The sequence below is a fragment of the Phacochoerus africanus genome, chromosome 10 (genome assembly GCF_016906955.1).
Source record: "Phacochoerus africanus isolate WHEZ1 chromosome 10, ROS_Pafr_v1, whole genome shotgun sequence".
In the NCBI taxonomy this organism is placed as follows: Eukaryota; Metazoa; Chordata; class Mammalia; order Artiodactyla; family Suidae; genus Phacochoerus; species Phacochoerus africanus.
Window position 1 is genome coordinate 120,106,467 of NC_062553.1, and position 18,632 is coordinate 120,125,098.

At 37.4% G+C, this 18,632-nt stretch overlaps 1 protein-coding gene across 3 annotated transcripts in view; it reads left to right on the plus strand.

Moving 5' to 3' along the window:
• The first annotated feature begins 5,922 nt into the window (after positions 1-5,922).
• EMCN (endomucin) overlaps positions 5,923-18,632 on the plus strand; it is an 83,151-nt gene continuing 70,441 nt past the window's right edge. For 2 of the 3 annotated variants that reach the window (XM_047798693.1, XM_047798694.1), the window contains exon 1: positions 5,926-6,173. In XM_047798693.1, the coding sequence (XP_047654649.1) occupies positions 6,110-6,173 (64 nt within the window). In that variant the 5' untranslated portion in view covers positions 5,926-6,109. Of the gene's footprint in view, positions 6,174-18,632 lie in introns of all 3 variants that reach the window. The other variant, XM_047798695.1, reaches the window with a different exon arrangement.

Consider the following 18,632-nt stretch of genomic DNA (forward strand, 5'->3'; position numbering starts at 1 on the left):
GAGAATTTTCTTTATATACTGAAGTGTAAAATTGTAATGGACCACGGCCGAATGTAAAAGATAAGCTCTTTGGAAGTTCAAAAGTCAGCTTGCCATGTCTTCTTTTCATTTGAGCAATAATGAAATAGCACCAGCCCTGGGCCACTGGGTGTTGATTACTAGAAACATGGTAAGTGAGGACGTTACTGGCCTAACTTTGGCCAAATGGCTGGGCCGACTCACTGTTTCTTTGTTTTGTTTCATTGTTTAACAAGTTTTATTGAAGTATAGTTGATTTATAAGCTTATAATAATTTCTGCTGTCCAACAAAGTGATTCAGTTCTATATGTACACACATCCATTCTCTTTCAGAGTATTTTCCCACACAGATTATCAAAGGCTGTTAGATAGAGTTGTCCGTGCTATACAGCAGATCCCCACTGGCCAATCATCCCATATACCTAAGTGTGCATATGCCAATCCAAACCCCCAGTCCATCTCTCTCTACCACCTGTCCCCTTTGGTAACCATAAGTTTTTCAAGGTCTGTGAGTCTGTTTCTGTTCCACAAATAAAGTTCATTTGTAACCTTTTAAATTTTATGTATTTATTTTTGCTTTTATTTTTTTTTTTCCTTAGGGCTGTACCTGTGGCATATGAAACTTCACAAGCTAGGGATCGAATCGGAGCTACAGCTGCCGGCTCACACCATAGCCATAGCAACGCAGGATACAAACCACATTATCGACCTACACCACGGCTCATGGCAACACTGGATCCTTAACCCACTGAGCAAGGCCAGGGATTGAACCCTCATCCTCATGGATGCTAATTGGTTTTGTTACCACTGAGCCATGATAGGGACTCCCTATATCCTTTCTGTTGTTGTTGTTCCACATATAAGTGATATCATATGATGTTTGTCTTTGACTGTCTGCCTTAGTTCACTTAGTGTGATAATCTCTAGTTCCATCTATATTGCCTCAAACGGCATTATTTCATTTTTATGGCTGAGTAATATTCCATTATATATGCGTACCACATCTTTATCCTCTCCTCTGCCGATGAACATTAGGTTGCTTCCATGTCTTGGCTATTGTAAATGGTGCTGCAATGAACATTAGGGTGCATGTTTCTTTTCAAATTGTGGTTTTTCTCTGGGTAGATGCCCAGGAGTGGCATCATATGATAGTTTTGATTGTCATATGGCTTTGATCATGTGACAGTTCTGTTTTTAGTTTTTTGAGGAACCACCATACTGTTTTCCATAGTGATTGTATCAGTTTACGTTCCCAACAAGAGTATAAGAAAGTTCCCTTTTCTCTGGACCTTCTCCAGCGTTGACTGTTTATAGACTTTTTGGTGATGGCCATTCTGGCTGGTGTAAGGTAGTAACTCATAGTAGTGTTGCTTTGCACTTCTCTAGTAATTAGTGATGTTGAGCACTTTTCATGTGTTTTCTTTGACCATCTATATGTCTTCTTTGGAGAAATGTCTATTTAGATCTCCAACAAGGGATTAGTCTCCAAAATATATAAATACCTCCTGCAGCTCAATATAAAATAAAACAGAAACAAAAACAAAAAACAAATGACCCAATCAAAAATGAGTTCACCCACTGTTGATGGTGATGCTCTCATGCATTTTAGCTTTCAGGATGGGGAAAATATCCCTAATACTATGAGCCTTTTGGCCTTCAACTCTGTGCCCGATAACTTCAGGGGATGCCCCAATTCCCATTTCAGATAGGCAATTAATAAAAATAATCTGTTAGGTTCTATCTCCACTGAAGAAAGTACTAGATATTTAAAGAACCTTAAAGTGAAGCATGGAATAAATCCTGCCATTTGAAGGAGTATGGATGGATCTAGAGATTATCATACCAAGTGAAGTAGGCCAAAGACAAATATCAGATGATATCACTTATATGTGAAATCTAAAAAAAATGATAATAAACAGAAATAGACCCAGACATAGAGATCAAACTTATGGTTACCAAAGATGGGGAGGGATAAATTAGGAGTTTGGGATTAAAATATATACACTACTGTATGTAAAATAGATAACCAACCAGGATCTACTATACAGCACAGGGAACTATACTCAATATTTTGTAATAACCCATAAAGGAAAGGAATCTGAAAAAAAAAAGATGGATATGTATGTATAACTGAATCACTCTGCTGTATTACTGAACCAAATACAATATTGTAAATGAATTATACTTGGATTTAGTAAAAGAGTTGGGGGCCTGTTTAATCTTTTTTCAACAGTATATTGGGACTTTCATCATCTGAATACTCTTTAGAAAACTGGCTATTCACTCTGGAATAATATGGTTTATTTAGAATCCTAACAACTGTAAACATACCACTGAATTGAGACAATTTATTTTAGCCTAAACTAGAAGTTTGAGGTTTAATTGTTTGAATATACACTTTTAGAAGACTTTCTAGAATCTCACTTCATTTTCTAAAAACATTTTAAGTTGCCGGGGTGATGATCACCATTTTTTTCATGGGGGGAAGTCTAGGCGCAAAGAGGTCTAGTAACTCGTTGAGCCACAAGAGACTAAGGGAGGGAGCCAGGATTTGCACACAGAGCTCATGCTCTTTGCCAGTTCATGAAATCACTTTTCGGTCTTCCTACCATTTTTAGGTGATTTTATTAAGTGACACTCTGGCAGAAAGGAAGAAGGCAAGTATGGAAAGGAAGTTTAATTGGGGGGCTTAATAATGGTGCAGGCTGAATAAATCTCAGCACCACATAAGTTAACATACACTCCTCAGGGTCAGCCTCTTCATTATACAGTTTCCTCAGTGTCAGTGGCAAACCTTGAAATGTACTTGGCAAGGATTCTGAGATTGTTCTTGCATGACCTCACAACAGCTTATCTTTTGGATTCAACAAGGAATGCAGAAGACAAATTGTGAAAAAAAACACAAAAGCAAAAATATCTTTTCCTCTCTCAGGTTAGGGTGGTTTAGTTCTCTTCACATATATTGTTTTTTTTTTAATTAAGGTGCTCTTAAATCATACACTTCTCAATAAATTAAAACATTCACAGAGGTTATAATACAAAACGTTTGCATGATAGAGCCTCAAAATATTTTTAAAAATTATCAGGTCAAACAAAAGCTTTGTTTTGTTTTTTAAAAATAGAAATAATATATTTCACTCTGAAAATCATTTGAAGAAAAATAAATGCAACAAAATCCATCCACAGTTCACTACCAGGATTAAGCACTGTTAATATTTCCTTTTACATGTGCATATATGCACACATATGTACATATAAATACATATGTACATGCAACAAAATATCATGAATGTGTTTCCACATCTATAAAAATTTCTCTAGTACCTATTACATGGCAGAATATTCCATCTTATTCCCCAATAATTAATGTTGTTGACAAATGTTTGTAACAACATAAACTTTAATGAGCATTTTCACTTTTAGGATAAATTCCTAAACATAATTTTGCCAGTTCAAAGAGTATGGTTCTTTAACATAGACACATATCATTTTGATGTATCAATAACATTGATGTACATTGCAAATCACACCCCATAAAGGTCATGCCCCTACAGTAAGACAGAAACTTTTCTTGAACATTCATTAAAACTGGGTATTGTCAGGAAAGATACCTAATTATGCTTGAAAGGCAAGAAGTTGTTATCTCAATTCTTAAATATCTATTTCTTTGATTTCACTGAGATAAATGTATTTTTCCATTGTATTGGTCTTCTGTTTCTTCTTTGATGACATAATTTTGTCTATTTTTCAGTTGCAGAGTCGTTTTATTATTATTTAGCAAGAGATCTTTACATATGAAGGACATCAGATCTTTATTATTTGTTCACAAGTTGTTAAATTTACCTTTTAAGCTTATGGTTTTTGAGCCAAAGATCATTTAATATTTATGAAGAAAACAGATCAAAGTTTTCTTCAATGTACTCTACTTTTGGTGTCATGCATAAAACGTCCCCTCCTCCCCAGTTATATGCAAATAGTCACCCACATTCTCTTTTAGAATGTTAAAATTTTGTTTTTTACATTTAAATCTTTAACATAGAAGAAATTTATATTGATATTTGAAGTAGATAACTGACTTTAATATTTTAAGATGGTTCATAACTCACCAAAAATCACTTATTAAATAATATACCCTACTCATCATACTTATTATATGTTAAATTCACCTACTCTAATCTCTCTACATACACACAATACACACAAATCTGCAAATATATCTATGTATATATGTAGATGGCTATATATAGTTCTATGTCTATACTTTCTATTTTATGCCACTGATCTGTCTGTCCCCTCTGACCGTCATCACTGTTTCAATGAATTATTTAACCCCAAAATACCTACTGATCATTAAGACAAGGCTGACAAACTAATAGGGTGATATTATTCCTATTTTTCCAGTTTTTTTGCTTAGCCATTTAAAAATGCATTTCTTAGATTTCGTTTTTATTTTTCTCACCTACATTTCTTATCTTTGAAATAGATATGATATTCTATCTTTAAGCAGTCTAGGAACAGGTATCATTTTTTTTTCATGTAAATGCCTCTCAGTCAAGCATCAAGACCAGAGAAATCAAAATGCTACTGAATCCCTCAGCAGTGATTGTGACCAACATCAGGAGTGACCACACGTACTGTAGGCTCCAGAACTGAAGCAAAGCAGGAGTAGGAAGTGAGGTAATGTGAGCACTCCACTGTGAGTTCCCAGCCACACCCCCGTGTATTTCGGGAAAGTGCATGTGACATCTATTCACATGCACTGCTATCTTTATACACTCCAGGATATGCCAAATAAAGTAACAACTCCAAAGGCGGTCTGCTTTAGAGAATTAATTAAAAGAGAGAGTAAAATCAAGTTATGTACACAAAATAGAAACTTGGAGGTTCTTCTGAGATTTGGTATAACTTAGGATGAAACAAGCTAGGGTTTTGGGGTGTTTTGGGAACAGGTGATTTGCTCTACTCATGCTTCTAATGAGGCCTTCTGAGCACTGTGCAGCAGTGAAATGGGTGTCCTCCATATAAACAGGTATAGGTATAATTTTGGAACAGTTTTTAATACTGATCATGGACACTCTTTTGTCCAGGAGGCTTCATGCCTCCAGGTATAACTGGAGATCAGATGTGCAGCCTGTGGCTGAGGAAATATGTAGAGATTTTAGCCATGGCTATGGCTACGTTATCACCATGTTTTAACCGATTGCTACTAATATTAAAGAGACCTCCCCCGCCCTCCCAACACACAGAGTATTTTGCCTGATTGGCACTCTGGTCCGAAGAACCCGGCTATCCCAAGCTCACTCTGTATGTAGCAAAAGCATTCCACCCCAATGCCATTCCAGTCACATTTCCTAGAGAAGAGTATCCACTGGGCGTTAGAAGTCATTTTGCCTTTTTCTTCATCAAATTCCGAAAATAAGGCCGGGAATGACAAGTCTTTGTTTACCTCTATTAGAAATGTCCTGAAAAAACTCCCTGGCTCTTGAGTCTTTTCACTTACTCAGGTCAGAGCATGATCTACTTAATAAAGTTTGGCACTGTCTCGAGAAGGTGGTCTTTACTAATCTGACTTTCAAGTTACTAATCCCACAAAGTTGATTCCTTGCGGATTCTGCTCTAACACTTAACCCTCAGGCAGTTAAAACTTCTTTATCCAAAGTGAGTTGCTGTTTAAGGAGGCCCCTTTATAATCACTCCAAAACGTACTTTCAAAACAAAAGTTAGAAAGCCTGTGTGATCCATTCTCAAGAAAGATCTCTTTCTGTTCAAAACCCGCCCTGACCTTTTTGTTGAAGAAGAACAAAATAATGTAGCAACAAAAACACCAGTGGCTGCCAAAGGAAGAGGAAAAAAAAAAAAAAGTTCCTGTAAGGGACTGAAACAATAAATCTCCTCTCTGCTGAACTCCCAAAGGGAGTCTGTGCATTTCCTCCCGTTCTTTATCAGAGCCCCCGAAATAAGTAGGAATGGGCCGTGGCTGTTCACATCCAGCACACCTTTTCCATTTGCTAAGAAGGCCCCGTCAGGCTGGGAGGGAGTTGTCCCTGCCTGACTCTCGAGAGAGGAGCCACTGTGACAGTCCACAGGCACCATGAAACTGCTGCAAGGGAACATCCTTTTTCTTCTTCTTCTTCTTGGTAGAAGCAGTATCACAGGTACTGTTTTCTCTTATGGCTCTGATGGAGTGGATCAGAAGTCACTAGTGGGGCGGGGGGGGCAGGTGCTGCTCTGTACCTCAGATTACCTTCAGGGAGCTTCCCCTGAAACGTGGATGCAGCAGTTTATTTGCTGAGTTGAGTGTGTGCAGGTTGATGGGGAGTGCATGGAGCAGGCTCCACAGAAAGGATGTTTGTTTTCACCCAAGGAAACGGTTTGCTTTTGCAGAGGCCTTGACGTGTGCTCTGTGGCCACATATAGGTGCTAGGAATAGACAGTACCTTTTTTGGAGAGTAACAATCTGGGAGTAAAATGCTGGCTAAAAATGGGCTGTTTCTCAGAAATGTGTTCTTTTCAGACAAAAGTCTAGAAATAACAAGATTGTCATGTATGGGTGAAAGGCTGTAATCAGAAACATTGCGTTGCAGATGCTGGCCTATATTTGTCCCAGCTATCTTTTGGCTCTGATAAATTGAGAGGTTGGATAAAGCTGCCCAGGGAAGTGAATCTTAATATCTTGATGGGGTAGAGTGAGAAAAGAGGAGAGTTATTGATTAAAGTTTGCAGACGCTTGCTCTAGAAATAAGCACATATCTACATGTACATGTTCAATATTTTGCATAACATTTCAGAGAATTTATACACATAAAAACCCTACCCATTGACTGCAGGTTCTGAAACTTAGACAAAGGATATATGTACACACCTACATAAGCTCTGACTATATTAATGACCAGTTGCAAGAAATGATTACATGATTCTTAACCCTTCCAGAGGGATTTACTGTAAGCAATTAAATTTAATCAATATTTATTAGGCTTCCACCATGTACACAGCAGCGCAAGGAATATAAAATTGTAAGACTCCGTCCTTGCTCACAGTGCTAAATGTACTTTTGGGAGAAATAAGTGTCTAATTCTATTACAAGACATATTTAATAAGTACGAAAACCAAAGTACAAACTATCATAAAAGAACACAGTTGAGACACACTGATTCTGATTCTGAGGATCCCTGGAAAAAAAACTCAGTTCTAATTTTACTTTGCATGTGCTCTTTCCAGAAGTTTGCTGCTTACAAAATTCCAATTTACAGTGATTATGTGGGAAAAAATAAGCACAGTCCTCCTTGAACAATATTTATCACTAATTTTTCAAAATATGTGTATAAATTTAGGATGAATACCCAAACACTTCAGAATCACATATGGCTGCTTACCATCCATCTGAGCGTTTCCAGGGTTAGGTTGCAGTATGTAGCAAGACAGAAAACTTAACTTAGATGAGTTACTAAGTTCTGATTTTTTAAAAGAAAAGAACATTTGTGAGGTGACATAGATGTCAGTACACTAGCTTATAAATAGCTCTTCAGGACGCATGGGAGAGGTCGATTAGGAGCACTGATGCCATGAGAGACACTGCCCGTAAACACGTGCCAGGATGATATAAAATCTGAACATCTGGGTTCGGCTGCTCACATCCCAGGTCTGCAGGCATCAGTTAAGTACACGACTTTGCTTTACTCTGAAAGTGGAATAAAATCAATAGAAGCAGCCTGCACAACCTGGCCGTAAGGAAGCTGGAAAGGTGAGGGATAACCCGGAGATGACCGGCCAGATTTTTCTATTACAGTTATTTGAGGAAGATAGCAGCACTTTTAGCTCACTGGTGATGAGCTCAGTCTCTCTGGTAACGGTGTCTTCTTTCTAACGAACAATTAACCCAAGTACAACAATTTCTCATTTGAGCGGAGGCAATGGGTACATATGGCTGTCTCCTTCAACTTCTGCCACCAAGCCTTTGTTAATTCAGGGCAAGTGTTTGTCATATCTACCCCATTGATCCCAGAAAAAGAAGCTCTAGCTTAGGAGCATAAATCGACCATCTGAGTGGTGCCTGGAAGGAGTTGGAAGAGATTGTCCCAACCACGTGCATGATTTTGTTGCACCTGGTTCTGTCCGTTTTATGTTTTCCTTTCCAGATACTGTGCAGGAAATGAAACATTTCCTAAGCTGATTTATGAAGTTCTTTCCCTAACCCCCTGTACCGGAAACACATTGATTTCAAAGCTTTATATGTTCCCCCAAACTTAAAATGCTTAACATATTTCATCAGTAGAGTTGATTATAGGGGTATAGAAGGAGTCGTTTCATCTGCCTTAAATTCACAAGTTGTCAAGAAGAGCCATGCTTTTTTGCATAGTAATTTATTCCTAGATAATAATCTTTTAGAGAAATTGACTGCTTTTTCTTTTCTGTCAGTTTCAGATTTGAATAAATACAATGTAGTCTTTTGTTCTCTTTGTGTAAATCAAGGAAATCTTTCTACATGGCAGTGAGTGACTTTGTATTACTTGGTTGGTGTTATAATATTTTATTATCTCCAATTTGGAAAGCTGTTCTATTGAAATATGTATGGGAGGTTCCTGAAAAGGAACTGTCATTCTTTGCCAGGGTTTTCTAAATTGTATTTAAAACTGAACAGACCCCTACAGTGGCTTTTAAGCTCCTTTGGCTTTTAAGTCTAGATCGATGCGCTTCTGGCTGTCAGGGCTGAGAAAAGTTAAATGAAGAAGGATTCCAAGAAAAAGGAAGCCCTGGAAGCAATTTACTTTTCAAGTGCCATTTGCTTTTCAAACTCTACGTTAATTTAGGAAAGATTAAAATGGTTTAGGCATTTTCAAGCAGGAACAAATATCTCTGTTGGTATCAGAAGAATTTAATTGCTTATAGAAACTCATTTGTTAGTGAGTGAACATTCAAAGTCATGGAAAAGATGGATTGAACACACTTTGATAGACACTATGCTAAGTATTGTAAGTTTATAGAGAGCAATAAGACTCAGCCTTTGCCCTAGAAATGAGGAGAGAAAAGGATGAGCCGGATAATTTAAGTGTGATTCTATTATAAGCCTTAACTGGTAAATAAAGAATGTTATGAAGAATTCACAACTAGCTTAGTTTTGGGTATAGAGACATCAGAAAAGGCTTCGTGTAGAAGTGAAAATTGTGATAAACTTTGAAACTTGGGGGAAAAAAAGAGTTTCTAGATGGACAGATTTTCTTAAGGAGGAACATTAGAAACATCAGTATATTGTAATCTAGAAACGTAAGGCAGTCATAGGTTGGACAGAAGTTAAGTGTTGGGAAATTCGGTTGGAACTATAGCCTTAGGATATGTTGAATACCAGGATGAGAAATACTGACTCATGTAGTTAATTGTTTTAGAAACTCTAAATGTGTTTGAGCATGGGAATTATATGATTGGGGCTATAAATTGAGAAGATGAATCTGTCGGCAGGCTATAAATTAGACGACTGAGATAAAAGCTAAAGATAATGGTTCAAATGTTATTGCAAGTCTGAGAGTCTGTCAAAATGAAAAGGAGAATCTAGGGAAGAACTTCAAGGAAACAGAAAATGAAGTTTGCAAAAGAGAGATTGGAAGAAAATTAAATGTCGTACATCATGAATTTACGTGTTGTTTTAGGTAACATGAGTTGCTTCAGAGCAGATTGTTTTATTATGTCTTCTTAGCTTAATCACTATCAGTAGATCTCACCTGAACTGGGTGATCTGTTATAAGAAGAGTGAACTGATGGGAAAACAAATTCAATGGGAAAAGTACTCCGTTTCCAAGCCATTTACTTAAAATAAGCATTCTCTCTTCACTACTCTTTATTTTCCTTTTCAATGATCTCCACTAAAAGCAGAACTGATCCTCGTAGAATTCTTATTTTCCAGAGATTCATAACAGTTGTCACCAAAAAACTGGGGATGTTATCTTGCTGATTGTAATTATTCAGATATTGAGGGAAAAAATGAACATTTGGAGGTTGCAGAAAGCTTCTTATCAACTGGATAATTGCCTGATCTTTCCTTATCATTGATTAAGTTATATTTCAAGCTTCGGGTAACTATTTTAACTGGTAACTGATTACCTATTCCAAGTTCCTTATATTCTTTTTTTCTCAGTCATCACTTTCCAACTTCCTCTTTGCCTTTTAAAACAATTTGAGATGTGTGTTCCTAAACATTGAATGTCAAAGCATGAATTTGCTCTAAAGGACATTCCATCCAATTCCTGTGTAGTGGTGTGTCTTTCCTGTTACTGAATTCCTGTGGATCATTAAAGCTCTATCAGGTTAGGATAATGATGCCTGTTGGGTATTAAAAGAAGCTCTTTCAGTCAGCAATTAAGATCCCTTTTGTACTGTTGCACACAATATCTGCAGTAGCATGGGAAACATTAGTGTGTCATTTACATCTACAAAGGCCACTATATGATCCCCAAATTTCAGCAACCGTAAAAAAAATAGTTTTATAAATTCGAATAGAGGTTTTGCGTCATGAAGAGTAGGATATCAGCAGAGATAATCATAAGTAGTCTAAACAGAAGCAGCCACCACATGAGTATTAGATACCTGTCGTGTCTTTCTGTACATCCACTCTGGATGTGTTTAGTCCACTTGTTGCTATGGCAACGTGTTAGGTGTAACTTGACAGCATCTTGTCTCACATGAATGCTTATCTCTTGCCTGTCTGCTGTTGTTCTGCTACTAGGCATGTTCTACCTACAGAACCCTGCCTGGCATTGTTATATGTCTGAGCTAGAAGTGCAGGAGCCTTGGCACTCTATAAGACAGCCTTTGTCCAGAAGAAGAATGGGGCCAGTGAATAAATGCTTTCCTCTTCTGTTTGTTCCAGTTTCACTGTTTAATTCTCCACTCCTTTTCTTGAGATCACTTTCCTTTACAAACTGCCTGCACACAAACCCTTGTCTCAGACTCTGCTCTTTGGATTTATTATTTTTCTTGTTGGGAACATTTTTGGTTTGGATGATAATGTATATATATTATGCTAGCATTTCTCTGACATTCTCATTGATATTCATTATCTTTATTCCCCCTCACTTCAAAAAAAAAAAAAAATCCAAATCCAAAACGATTTAGTTGAGTTAAATTAAACAATATTCTAACCAGGTCTTGTTCTAAGGCAATCATCTGTCTGTTTGTCTAGTCAGTAATGAATTATATTATAAGGTTGGTATAAAAAATGTCAATGTCATTGATTTTAGTCTTGGTGTGCTGATCACCTGAAATGTCAACTGCCTTTTATTCTGGCTAATCAGTTATATTCTGATTAGTTGTGTCAAAAATTAGTTGTGCCGAAAACCAGAGAAAGGAGATCACAACGAGGTCTGGTGCAAGTTAACCCAGAGAAGTATTGTCACATCTACAGACATCTACCATTTGTTGTCCCTGGCACTTCACACCTGTTACTTCCATCACAATCTTTCAAGGCGAACTTGATAATTCCCATTTTACTGATTAGGACCCTGACTTGGAGATGGTATGATGTTATCCTAGTATAATATAGCTTAAAATCAAAACAGAGAATGTTTTTCCTTCAAACCTTCCCTTCTTCCCTAGCTTTCTACCTTCCAATGTAGTGAAGCTGCTATAAGCTGAGTTTTTCTGATTGAAAAGAATAAAGGTAGCAACGTGCCATTTGAGTAATTTAGAAGCACTGCTGCCTCTTAGAGCACCTTTGGCTCCTCTAAACTGCAAACCAAGACCACAGTGCCATGAATGAATTTCTACATAGTGATAATTAACACCCTGAATTCAATTAATTATTAGGGGATGGGTTAAAAGGAGTTGTGGGCATTTCCCTACCTACCCACTGTTATGTTAGTTGGGGGAAAAAAATGCGTTTGGCTATACATGTCAGTGCAGCTAATATGGGACCTAGAGGAGAAGGAAAGAAGCAAAGAGGAAATAACTATTAGTGAAGTAATTACTTAGTGTCACATTTATAATGCTCCTGGAGCCAGACTGTCTGGATTCAAATTCCAGCTTTGCCACTTACTATCTGTGTGAACTTGGGCAAGCTACTTAACCTTCAGCTTTCTTAGCTATAAAATAGGAATGAGTACAGTCTTACCTCAGGGGGAAATTTGGAGGATCAAGTGAGTAATATACTTAAACACCCTGAATATGCCAGCATTTGGTAACTGTATTTTGCTGAGTTTTGGAACTCACAATCCCACAGTTTATCACATCCCATTCCTTAGATAAACTATTGCTGAGTTGATTCCAATCTAGAATCAGAAAATATTTAAATAATTTCTATGTTGATTCTCACAAAGAGAAAAACTAGCACGTGAAAATTTTTCAGAGTGGAACTGATACAGGATACTAGAGACATGATTGCCAAGTTTTGTTCTTAGTCGCCATATATATAAGCACAATTTGACACATACAGACTGATGTGTTATTGAGAATGCCTTTCAGATTTGTAAGTCACTTAACTCACTGTATAAACTAATCACTCAAATTAATAAGCAAAATTGTATTTGTGTTTAATGAAAATTTTAGGTTTTTTTTTTTTTGGCTTTTTGCCTTTTCTAGGGCCGCTCCCATGGCATATGGAGGTTCCCAGGCTAGGGGTCTAACGGGAGCTGTAGCCACCAGCCTACACCACAGCCACAGCAATTCAGGATCCAAGCCGCGTCTGCGCCCTACACCACAGGTCACAGCAATGCCGGATCCTTAACCCACTGAGCAAGGCCAGGGATCGAACCTGCAACCTCATGGTTCCTAGTCGGATTCGTTAACCACTGAGCCACGATGGGAACTCCAAAAATTTTAACTTTTTAGTTTGAGAATTACCAACATCCTCAAATATTATTTCCTATCTTTAAGTATTGAGCTTGGCTTAGTCTGAGAGTTGGAATATGTTCATAGAAAGAACTTTAAAGCAGCTTTGGATTTAGCTTTTCAGTATGCTAAAGCTGCCCAAAACACTAAGTGCTATTGCGCTCCGTTTCTTTATCTAAAAATGAGAAAAATGATCATTACTGACACAATATTTGTGTTAAATGGTAATCAGAAACCTATTTTAGATGCTCTGTAAGCCATCAATCACTATCAAAATTTATTTATTAATATGAAAGCTAACATTTAACCCACAGAATCACAGACGAAGAGAAGGTTATTGCATAAACTTGACAATTCTTCCTTACCAGCTGGGCCTTTAACTGTCAATCCACTATTGCTCTTTTAGCCAAATTCCTTTGTATATTTTTTATGGCTGCTACATTCAAATAGCCATTATTGAAATGATGTCTGAGTTATACAAAATTACACACATAAAACACAGAAATCATTGGTTTCACATATTGAACTTATTTTTAACTGAACTGGGAAAATAAACTTTTTTTTTGATGTGGTATAAACTGTGAAATCGTGTGAGGGCATAAAAACTGACTGAACTCTTGGATACTTTCTCTAGGGAACAGAGGCCACTTCTACATTTGTCAGCTCAAGGCTGTTGTGACAATTCCTCTGTCCAACAATAGGACATACCTCAATTACCTCTCCTGCTGCAAAGCCAATTTTAAAAGTGAGAATCGCCTTTTTCAATGCACAGGATTAACTCATTTAAAGATTTATTAATAGTAATTGCATTCTTGGGATTAGGATAATTAAATTATATGAATCAATAAGCTTTTCTTCTTTCCATTTTCTGACAGCCTCATTTGTTGGGCACAGGTTTTATATCCATTAAAGTTTAGAACTCTATAGATTTGTGAAGTAGAAGAAAGAAAAATTACAATGCTTTCACTATTTAAAAACCTGTGTGATTTCCCTGGTGGCTCAGCAGGTTAAGGATTCAGTGTTGTCACTGCTATGGCTCAGGTTCAGTCCCTGGCTTGGGAACTCCCACATACCGTAAGCATGACCAAAAAAAAGAGAAAAAAAAACCAAAACTGTTATTAGGGTTCATCACAACCTAAATGAATATAAATATCTTAAAAACAAGGACAGTGTCTAATTGATAATCCCCCCCCCAAGACCTATCTTTGGACATGTAAGTAATGCTGACTGACTTGCTCTTAATTTGGAGAACTGTATTTCTTCAAAAGTCAGCAGAGTTGAAAACACCCAAGGCATTCCTGGCTTTGTTTTCAGTGACATGAGGACAATATTTATTTTTATCCTTGGCCTGGATAATGGAGAAGCTCTGAGTGTCCTTTTGAGATACTCTCTTGGTTGGCTGAACTTATTTGATTTTCTTTATGAAGTTGATCTGCTGTCTTATTGTTGACTGCATAGCAGAAAATGCCTGCCTTTGTTTATATCAACTGCCCAAATCACACAAGACTAGTGCAATTATCTGAATGCAAGTGTTGAATCATTCCCGTGTCTTGCTCACAAGAAAAAAATTGGTATCCTATTATTCTAGGCACCATCCATCATTTGGGTCAGACTGATCCTCACCTCCAGTAGAATAAAATGTAAAATTATGGAAATTCAAGACACATCGAGTACAGATTTCACCTCTCCATCTCTGAAGTCTTGGTTCAGAATGTTAATTAACTTTATTCTAACTAAGAAGGAAAGATATCTAATAATTCAGTTATTCCCAAGTTTCAGAATTTTCACTGATTAATAAATAATCAAAATGCCCCATGGGCAATTGACATGGAACTAATAACGTTTTACATTGTTAAATAAAAACTCTTACAGTGCATATACTATTTATCAACACATTACATGAAAGAAAAGCTACTTTAGCTCTCTCTATATATTTGGAATATAATGATGTTCCTATATTTTTTTCTCATTGAGCTCTGGCCGGTGTCACAAGCCAGCTCTGTGCATTGGTAGAGGGTACAGTCTTCTGAGCCAAGACCCCTTGGTCACCAGGGTCCTTACTCTCACTGTGTGACTGAGCCACACAGTTTTTTTCATACCTCTCAAGGCTTTAATTTCTCTATCTGTAAAACCATGTGGTTTGACTAGATGATAGTGATGCTTCCTTCTAGATCTACAATTGTAGGAACTCACTGTAAGAAGTGGTTTCTGTACATTTAGCCTCAAGTTATCTTGCTTCGTTTTCATTCTGTTATTCCTAGACATGCTCGTTCTGAAGCAAAATGTTCAATTCTATTCCCTAATGTTTACTTCCTTTGGGAGTTTTCAGATAGGGTTGTTAGAAAGGATTTGCTTTGCATGTGAAAAGCCAGTTCTCTGCCATGAGAGGCATTTCTCAAAATGCACATCAATAAAAGACATTTTTTTCCCCCATAGCATTATTTGTGAGTAAATGATAGAGATGTGGTGGTGGGAGGGACGGAAAAAAAGGACAGAGAGAGAGAGAAGAAAATGCATTGACATCAGGAAAAGATTGAGAATACAAATGAAGTGAAAAAGAGATTGAGAAACTGATAGAAGCCATAGAGGCCGAGAGAGAGGAAGCCTCTCTCAGAGGGTTAGGATGAAGAAAGATGAAGACTGAGAAGGGGAGGGAGGCTAATAGAGAGATGGGGAGACTACTGAATGCTCTCATGATGGGGAGAGCTTTCCCCTTAGGCCCCGTAGCTGTCTTACAGGCTCAGTACTTTTTTATCATTAAATCTCTTGCCAGGTCTTCATTCCTCCATGCATTGCTTTTGCTGAAGGCTGAATTTTTTAAAGCATCATCATTGATCCAATATCTCATTTAATCCTTGCCCTGCCCAAGGGGATTGGGCAAACTGGTGTTATACATGCACTTTATCAGAGAAGAAAAGCCCAAGGACACATAATACTGTGTGACTCATACCAGGAGCCCTCAAAGTTTATCACTCGGAAGAATTGCCTAAATTGTTTATTAAAATATTGATTCCTAGTGTTCACTCCCTGTGATCTCCAGGCCACTTCCTTTCAGTAAACTCCAAAACACTATGTTTCCAGCAATTACTGCTGATAATTTTTATATACTGGTACGCTGACACACCCTCTGAGAAATCCTGGGCTAGATTCAAGTTTCCTGACAGTCATCAGAGGTCTTTCCACTGCTCCATGCCCGCATGATAGCTGGAGCTGTTTACCTTTCAGAAAAGAGCTAGGGTGTAGTACTTCAGGGAAATTTTTGGTATTAATTCAGTGTAATCTAATTTTTTTCTTTGCTTAGGATAATAGGAAACTTGATTTGGGCAAGGCAAATATAAGTGGAAACATGGACATCTTCTAGCCCCATAGGCTTAAATCCCAGGTTTTTTGACCATCTCTTCATAAGGAGATATTCTTCGCTCTACTCATTATAAGATTTTACTTAGTGCTTTCCGTTCTACTATTAAGCTTCTTCTGTTTTCATTAACACCAGAAGACCATGAGCCTCTGCAGTATAGGCTGCTCAAGAAAATGAGCCACCTGGAATAATAGTTTGAGTAGGGAAACAGCTGCAGTATTCCTATCAAAGGTTCAAGAGAGGTCAGGATGCATTTGATAATCCAAATACAATTATTTCTGGTTCCCAGAGTTCTACTGTTAAGAGCCAGAGGAGTTTGCGAAGGGAGGGAGGACTGCATGATTAGCATTTGAGCATGAGGAGAAAGGGAGAAGCTGTGAGGTTATGACTCTGGGCTAAGTATCCTGGAAAACTTGGGGTATTAGAAAACAACAAACCGAAATTTGTAAACTGGTCACGATGCTGCTGCTAATCTTAATAAATCAGGGTAAGTTACAGGAAGAAGTCAACAGCCTCTCTTTCAGAATTCACAGACTAGCAACCTTTGACATTTAACCTGCAAATGTGCCTTGTATGGCCACATAATGTTTTATGACTGCAGGCTACTATTTAAAAACAAGCAAGTTTCACAAAACAACAACTGCCAGAAAGGAAAAAAGAGAAAGTCTCATTTTCAGCTCTCACAGCAACTCTGGGTCTCATATTCCCTCATGGCAGCATTCAGTTAAGCCTGAGTAATAAGCCTGAGTTTAAATTGGGAACGCTCCCTTTCCTACAAATGTATGTGGACTTACACCCTACCGTATTCTCTCACTGCTCTGCCAAACCCCTATGGGCACTGGGTTCATCCTTTCACCTGTTTCGTGAACCTGTAGGATTTTATCTAAGCATTAGGTGTGCAATTTGCAAAGCTATCACCATACATATGATGGTTCAATGGATTTTAAAAGGACAGGGTTCCGGGACAATTTCCTACAACTAACTAGGCTTGTCAGCCAATCTCAGAATTTTAAGGACTTGCCCAGCAATGCTGCTTTTATAAAACACTGTGCTAAATTTGCTGGCTCGTGCAGTAAATAAGTATATAAGGCAAATAAGTATACAGTAATTAGGAAAAAATTAAATTATTATTTGTAGATGAAATGATTGTATAAGTAGCACATCTATAAGAGAAGTTCCCTGGTGATGCAGTGGGTTAAGTAAGAATCCAGTGTTGTCACTGCTGTGGTGCAGGTTCAATCCCTGGTCCAGGAACTTCGCCATGCCATGATTGTGGCCAAAAAAAAAAAAAAAAAAGAAAAAGAAAAAGAAGAGAAAACCTGAATGAATTTACAGATAATTTTAGGACTAAAAAATTCATAGGTTTCTGGTTATAGGATTTATATAAATAAGTTACATTACTATTTAGGCAACAAATAGTTGAAAAAGAAAACTTAGCAATATGTCATTTACAAAAATCTCAAAAAAGCAAGTACCTATAAACAATTCTAATAAAAGATATTCGTAATTTCTGTGAGAAGAATAAAACTGTATTGAGTTCTATTAAGAAAAAAACCTTAAGAATTAGAAAAATATGCTATGTGGATTGATTGGGCAACCCAGTATTTCAGTGATGTTAATAGATTCTAATAGATTTATACATTATGTTCCCATTAAAATTCTAATAGATTTTATTGTGGAATATAAAAAGCTGATTACAGTTTTTTTATAGAAATACAGGAAGTCAAGAAAATGTAATTCTTTTTTTTTTCTTTTTTTTTTTGTCTTTTTAGGGCTGCACCCGTGGCATATGGAGGGTCCCAGGCTAGGGGTCTAATTGGAGCTACAGCTGCCAGCTTATGCCACAGCCACAGCAATGCCAGATCTGAGCCACGTCTGCGACCTACACCACAGCTCACAGCAACGCTGGATCCTTAACCCACTGAGCGAGGCCAGGGATGGAACTCGCAACCTCACAGTTCCTAGTCGGATTCGTTTCCACTGCACCACGACAGGAACTCCAAGAAAATGTTAGTAATTCTTGAAGAAGAAAAGAAAGGACAACTTGCTCTACCAGTTATCAAATCCCATTAATAAAGATATAGTAAGTAAAACTGTCAAATTGGTGTATGGAAGAAATACCGAGCATACCAAGCATGAGTGGCATTGAGGCCACATAGATTGGTGGATAGAATAATAATCTATGAAATAAACCTACAAATATATGGATCTTTGATATACAAAGAGCAACTGGAAAGGATTGGCCTTTTCCATAAATGCTGAAACTATTAGATAGTCATTGGGAAAAAATACATTGGATTCCCATGTAACACTATACACAAAAGCTATTTGCAGATGAACTACTTACTGACTTCAGTGTAGAATGCAAACTTTAAAACTTTAAGAAGAAAATATAGGAGAATATTGCTGTAGCTTTATTCTAGGGAACTCCACAAAAAGCACC